This window comes from Frankliniella occidentalis, unplaced genomic scaffold (assembly GCF_000697945.3).
Source record: "Frankliniella occidentalis isolate FOCC.00 unplaced genomic scaffold, Focc_3.1 Scaffold264, whole genome shotgun sequence".
In the NCBI taxonomy this organism is placed as follows: domain Eukaryota; kingdom Metazoa; phylum Arthropoda; class Insecta; order Thysanoptera; family Thripidae; genus Frankliniella; species Frankliniella occidentalis.
In genome coordinates, this window is record NW_026267390.1 from 49,383 (window position 1) to 56,131 (window position 6,749).

Sequence of the window (6,749 nt, forward strand, 5' to 3'; positions counted from 1 at the left end):
CGCACCCGTCTCGCCCGTCCCCGGCCCCTCGGCCACCGCCGCGCCGCTGTCGCCCTCGCCTCAGCACAGAACACACAGCGCAGTCCAGTCACCAGTGACGGTGCCCGTTTGCTCTCACTTCGCGAGCCGAGGTCCCCCGCCCGTCCCGTCGCCGTTTGAGTTTCAAGGGTTTCTGACCCGACGCGTGCCGCGTGTTCAGGATCGCGGTGAACGGGCTAGGGTAGGGTGAGGAGGAGCATGTTTTGTTGTCGGGCCGTCGGCAAAGCCTGGAACTGTCGCGTTGCCCCTGCCCGTCTTGCCGTCGCCCCGAAATAGGCTTCCTCTTCGTCTCACTTGTTGACGACATCCGCAAGTACCACATTTCCTCCAACCATGTCTGACGAAGGATCTGCATCTTGTGAATCTGCGGTAATTTTCACTACGCCTCAGTTCGTCCTCTGTGCTGCCCTATCTTGTGCTGAAACGGGCCTTGCCCGACTTCTATGTGGCAAGCGTACCTAACCTAACAAATTGATAGGCCTTGCTGATAAGTGGTCTTATCGAGATGATATTTCGAACACATATGTGTCGTAATTTTGTACATGTTCCATTTCGTCGTCTCGAGTTCTTTCACTATCCTGAAGTGCGATGTAAAAAATTTCGAGAACGTTGAGGTTATAGTTAGCGAATCGTGCTTAATAGTTCTTGTCTTGGCCCTCAAAACAAACTGTTTTTTAGTCTAAGGGCACAGTATTAATAATGTCATGTTGCTTAATCTAATGTTTATTAAATTCTACAACAAGCAATAATTTTTGCTATGTGGTTGTGGTTTGAATTTTAACGCACTTCTTTGTTAACAAATAATTGTATTTGCTTTGTTACAGATTGGGTGTGACACCTCTCAAAATTCTGACATTAAGAATGAGAATAGCATGGTAAGTTACTGTATCCAATCCCCTTTTTTTTTCTTCAATTCACTTTTGTTGTCTTTGAATTATTTAGTATATTTACTGTTCATCTCTGTTGCCAATGTAAGAGAACCAAGCCACAAATAACCTGAGGAACTTTGATAACACTCTAACCCTATTGTTTTCTTTAATTCTATGAAGGATCAAATCAAAATGGAAATGCCGGATATGATGGATGATTCACTAGATGGTGGCCCACCTTCAGTTGGTTCAGGTGAAACAATGGGACAGACCATTTCTATATCTGGATCTATTTCCACACCAGTTTCTGCCAAAAAGGTAACATTGATGAGATTGGGCACACAACCTTGAAGTCAGGGAAAAGCCAGGGAATAAAATATTGGTGAATGTTGATTTTTGAGCTTTCAGCTCCGTTTTCAATGTTTTTGGAGACTAAAAGTTCTATTAATACCTTGAAAAGTCAGGGAACTTGAATCTGAAGCTGAGTCATAAATCAGTTCTCATGGTCACCCTGGATATATGCTGTCGTTCAGTATGAATTGTACAGTTTTAATTTTCTTTCACGGCAGTATTTTAATTTCAAGTAAACATTTTTTATGTTAACAGGCAAAGAAAGATGGCAAGAAATTAGTTACCGGTTATATTTTGTACTCAAGTGATGTTAGAAGAGCTGTAGCTGCTCAAAATCCTGACTCAACTTTTGGTGATGTTAGCCGGATTGTTGGAAATGAAGTAAGATTCAACACTTATTATTTTCAATATCATCAGCTTTTTGGTGTCTTCCTCTTCCTTACTAGACTGTAATTGTAACATGTTTTTAACTTCTAGTGGCGCAGCCTGCCTCAAGAAGTAAAGACTGCTTGGGAGGAAAAAGCTTCCAAAATGAATGAGGAAATGCAGGCCAAACATGCTGCTATGGAAGCAGAAGCTTTAAGTAAAGCTGGACAACTTGGTCCCAACCATGTTGTGCCTGTCACAGAAATGCTCTGGGAGTGTTGCTGGGATACCTGTGATTTTCAATTTGAGGACATCTCTGATTGCATTGAGCACTGTGTAGGTTCTGGTTTAGATCCTAGCGGACATGTACATACGTACTTTGCTAACCAGCCTTCAGGTAATAATATTGATTTCAATATGCCTCATTAAACTATCATGCTTCATTCTCTCAATATCATTTTTTTTTTCTTTTTTGAACAGATTCTGAATGGCAGTGCCAGTGGAGAAATTGTGGTAGGATAAAGAAAGGTGCTCAACCTTTCCCAAATCTCCAACGTCTTGCGAGGCATGTGAAAGAAGTTCACATTCAAAAGAGCACTGGTAGGATTATTCAACTACACGAACGTAGTAAAAATTTTATTTTGTCACGGAAGCCTCGCCCTCCAACTCAGCTGAATAACACCAATCAGCAGCCTCAAACATTTATGAATCATGGGCGTAAGTGCTATTTTCTCCAGTTCTTTTTGTATTTGCTTTATTTTCAGGCGTGTCTTAACTCATATGTTCTTTTTGTAGATGCAAATGCTAATCACGTACTGGGAGGGCAAAATAGAAATACACCTTCCCCGCTCTCACAATATAATAACAACAATGCAATTGTAACCCAACCACCTAAACCACTAGAACCACTGTTCGTATCTGTACCACCAAAGCCCCAAAGGCTTCTTCATTCTGAAGCTTATATCAAGTAAGTCACTTACCCCCAAACTCTTTCTTTGTAAAGGGTTTATGGTATTGATTGTGATGATTTTTCTTTCTCAGATATATTGAAGGTTTATCAGCTGACAACAGAACTGTGAACAACTGGGAAAAACAACTGAAAGCAAGGCCTGAAAATACTTCACTTCCTGATCAATCAAGACTTCCTGGTCACTGGTTGGCGAATGGTGTTGGCAACCATGGTACTATGGTGAACGCGCTATGGACACTACGTGACTTTATGGTTAGGGATGCTTTGGGCATCTCAAAACTTGTCTGACATCAAGCCAGGGCTTTGCCGCTTCGCACTAATGGCAATGTCCTGAAACGTTTGTAATTTTTGAAGCCACTTTAATAACTGCAATATACTAAGTACAAAGCTTTTGGGATGAGTACTTATTCATACTGTGTGCAATGTGAAATTTTGCAAATGATGTGACTGATAGTTTTTCTTTGTAAGTTGGATGAATTTTGATAAGATTTTTAAAGTAAATAGTGTATGTAATATGCTAAACATACGTTTCCCGTTATACCTGTTAGATTTTGGTTAGTTGTTATCACTCATCTCATAATTTTCATTTTCATCTTACACTGCAATGTATGGTGATAAAGGGGAGGTTCTGTAGGGGAGGGACAATACTTAAAACTTGGAGCAGCCTGGTCTCCAAGAGTACCCCAATTTGGTGTGCCTGTGGGTTTGCCTTAAAGTACTACAAGTTACCTTTCATAAATAAGCTGTGGTTCTTTTTATGAAATGATATTTAGTTATTTCTTGAAATGTTCCTGTAACCCACTACCTCTGTCTATCTAGACCATTTTTTAATTTATTCTGTTGAGATGTGTAGCGCTGTTGCGTATTTACTCTGCTCTGTACACACTGATAACATATTCATGTTCGTACTTGCCTCCATTAATGGAAACTTGCATCTATCAAATTTACTGACATTGAAACATGGCAGGAAACACTTGTTTGTGCACCAGTGACAGATTTAAAGGTTTGCATGTTTATAATAGTTATATATGTATTATATATAAATATATCCTTTAATGAATTTAGATCTGAACCAGCTAGCACAGAAACTGCCATTGTAATGTTATTTAAGTGATCTTAGTTTGTTTTCTTTCTGTTTTGGTCATTTTGACAAAATCCAATTATTGTATAGTAATGAACTTCACCCGGTTGATTAAATCCAAGACCAAACTTTGACATCCCAGCTTCATTATTTTCCCTCTTTCTTGCCCTACACTTTCCCAAATAAACATGCACATTCAGATAAATATTGTTTTTATTAATACATACATTGTGAATTTTCAATACAAAATGTTTGGCAGTGAATGACGTAACAGTTAAAATAGATTACATGGTACCAAAACAAACTATCCACTGTGTTGAGGAAGCTCAGTCACCTTTTCCAACCTATTCAAAAGCCCAACTAAATATCAATGGAGATTTGAGCAAAGCAGTTAAAAATAAAAGTAAACCTTTACTATATAGTCTACCATAGAAGACATAATATAAAATATAAATGAAAAAAAAGAAACAAAACAAAGAGTATTACTAGCGTTGAGACATCATTCTCTGCATGGAACCACCAGGAGACGTAATAAGAAACTCATAACTCATGGAACAGTTGAAAATGGACCAAAACGGGTGACGTCAGCGCCCCTGCCCGTGCGCGCCAGCAAATGTGTACCAGGCGGACAGGGGCGGCGAGGAGGTGGCCCCGTCCCGTCGACACTGGCGTGCGACGCCGCCGCTCCCGCCGGATGACGTGCGCGAAATGGCATCAAGCTGCACCCTCCCCTTCCCCGCGCCTTTCTCCCCCTGCTTTGTTCGGGAGAGAGGGGAGAAGTGAAGGGAGCTGCGCGGTGCGGCGCGCGGCGCTCCTAGGCTCTCCTGCCCCCACCCCGCCCCGCCACGCTCCATCACGGCGCAGTCGCAGCTTTTCGCGCATCCCCCTCCGCTCTGCAGCCCCCCCCCCCCTCCCCCCGCGCTCAGTGCGGCGGGGTCGTGCTGTCTGCCCTGATGTGCTGGGTGTGCATCTCGTCGTAGGCGATCGTGAAGATGCTCCTCTTCTCCATGAGCTGCTGATTCCTCTTGCGACCAGTGCCACCGACCCCGGCGCCCCCGACCCGTGACATGACGATCCCCGAGTCCAGGTCGTCGTCGAAAGGGACGCCCTTGCTGGATGCGTCGGTGGCGACGCCGGTGGTGGTGCCGACGGTGGGTTGCGCCCCCACAACGGAGAGCACTCCCTCCTCGTGCAGCCGTCTGATGGTGTCCTCGTCGCTGACCCGTCGCGCCACCTCGTTCAGCGGGATCCGCCGTCCGGTGTCCTGAGGACAGAACCATTGTGGGTGACAGGCGAGCCGTACCCTGTTCCAGTTCTACAAGTGCACGCTCGATGTGAAGAGCCCGCAGGGCACCAGGCCAGGGCTGTGTGGGCTACTGCCTGGCCACCACCGGGCTACTGCTGGGCTCGACCTACCCTCGTCCTCCTCAGACCCAAAGAGAGCGGAGAGCGTTGTCTCCAGGCCTGGCAGGTGCCGCGGCGTGCAGTATGACCAGTCGAGCGGCTCGTCGGATGGCTCGTAGGACGGCTCCACTAGCCGTTCTCGAAAAGCGACAACTGCAAATTGGACGGTCGACCACGGCCGCCGTCGGCCCCGACTGCCACCGCGACTGTCTGCGCGTAACGGCGTGTCAGGATGACTCGGGGTGACTTTGGACCGCCCGCGCCCGTTCTCTGGTCCCAAACTCTCCCATACCCCAACCAGATGTTTGTGGGTTCATGCAAGACCCAACTCAGTACCCCTCACCGTACCGTGTCTTGCTTGATGAGCGGAACTGTGCCCCCCCCCCCGGTTTTACTGTAGCACAATGACGCCAGCGCCTGCAACGCGCTGGGCAGGCCAACCCGCCAATCAGCTGTGTGGAGGTGGCGGCCCGCCCGGAACGCCTACGTGCAAGGTCTTGCTGTTCAGCTTGGGGCGCTTTTGCTACGACGTTTCCTTGCGGACGCAGGTCCCGTTGTTGAACGGAGAAGAGATACCAAATTTGTACAGTTGACCATAAAAAGACTTACCTGAAATATTGCGCTTCTTCCCACGTCGTCGATGTGTGGCCTGGGCTGGTCGATGTAAGTCTTCCTGACGGTGTGCTCCCCTTTCGACCTCTGTCGCTCTTCGGCCTCCTTGCTGCTGGCCTCGGCGTCCAGACGGCGGATCGTGTCGGCGGCCCTGGCGCGCCTGGCTTCGGTCGTGCGGTTAGTCCTCGGCGTTGGCCTCTGCTGCGGCTGCTCGCGGGGGGCCGAGGCCAAGGAAGGCGCCTGGACGGCTGCGGCCTGCGCACCCTGGGTTGAGCGCCGCCCCCCTGGCTGCGACTGCTGCTGCGGTTGCTCGCGCGTCACCGAGACCACGGTGGGCGCCGGAACGGCTGCGTCCTGCGCGCCCTGGGCTGAGCGGCGACCTCCCGGCCGCGGCCGCTTCAGGACGTCTCCGTCCTGGAGAGCCTTCTGCCGCTCCCTCTCCCGCTCCTCCCGCTTCTTCTTGTAATGACTCATGTAGGTCTCCCCACGTACGTAGCGTTGATGCGCACCCCGAGTGTCCAGCTTCGTGCTGCCGTTCACTTTCAAGGCGCCGGTCTCCCCCCTGACCCCGTCGGGCCGAGCGTCCGTAGACCGACTGCGTCCGCGCGCTGCCATCGCGTCCTCTTCTAGGTCGACGCCGAGGCCGCTGCGCGGCGTGGGGCCTTCGGACTCAGCCCTGCCTCTGCTGCCGGGCGCGCCGTCGCGGGAGCGACTGGGCCGAGACGTGGAGTTTGGTCGGTGTTCCTCCACCTGTTGGTAAAGGAGGACACGCAAAAGTTGTCTGAAAATTGTCTGTTTTTTGCAGGCAGGAAAATCAAAGGTAAGTATAGGGAACGCAACCCACCTGCAAGTGGCCCAAGCCCGGGCTGTGCCCCGGGCTGTGCCCCGGGCTGTGCCCCGGGCTGAGCCCATTAGGGCTGCGGCTGCGGCTCGGACTCGGCTTGTCGCCAACCAGCTCGCGCACGGCCTCCGCCACGGCATCCTTGACGGCCGACAGCGCCGCCATGTCGAAGTACCCCGAGTCCAGGTAGCTGGCGGGGTGCGCCCTCTCCGCGAC

At 49.2% G+C, this 6,749-nt stretch overlaps 2 protein-coding genes across 6 annotated transcripts in view; one reads left to right on the plus strand and one right to left on the minus strand.

Annotated features, from left to right (window-relative positions):
* Nucleotides 1-3,810, plus strand: part of LOC113209295 (protein polybromo-1) — a 22,742-nt gene extending 18,932 nt beyond the window's left edge. For all 5 annotated transcript variants that reach the window (XM_052273313.1, XM_052273315.1, XM_052273314.1 and 2 more), the window contains 7 exons: nt 864-914; nt 1,089-1,226; nt 1,515-1,640; nt 1,737-2,022; nt 2,106-2,342; nt 2,421-2,592; nt 2,667-3,810. In XM_052273313.1, the coding sequence (XP_052129273.1) occupies nt 864-914; nt 1,089-1,226; nt 1,515-1,640; nt 1,737-2,022; nt 2,106-2,342; nt 2,421-2,592; nt 2,667-2,883 (1,227 nt within the window). In that variant the 3' untranslated portion in view covers nt 2,884-3,810. The remainder of the gene's footprint in view (nt 1-863; nt 915-1,088; nt 1,227-1,514; nt 1,641-1,736; nt 2,023-2,105; nt 2,343-2,420; nt 2,593-2,666) is intronic.
* A 788-nt stretch (nt 3,811-4,598) lies between these two features.
* LOC127750812 (uncharacterized) lies at nt 4,599-6,743 on the minus strand. Its single transcript, XM_052273309.1, has 3 exons — nt 6,537-6,743; nt 5,690-6,442; nt 4,599-4,940 (listed from the first exon to the last, which is right to left on the minus strand). Exons 1-3 carry the CDS (start codon nt 6,696-6,698, stop codon nt 4,599-4,601), a joined length of 1,257 nt encoding a protein of 418 aa, XP_052129269.1. The 5' UTR covers nt 6,699-6,743.
* Between the last annotated feature and the right edge of the window lie 6 nt (nt 6,744-6,749).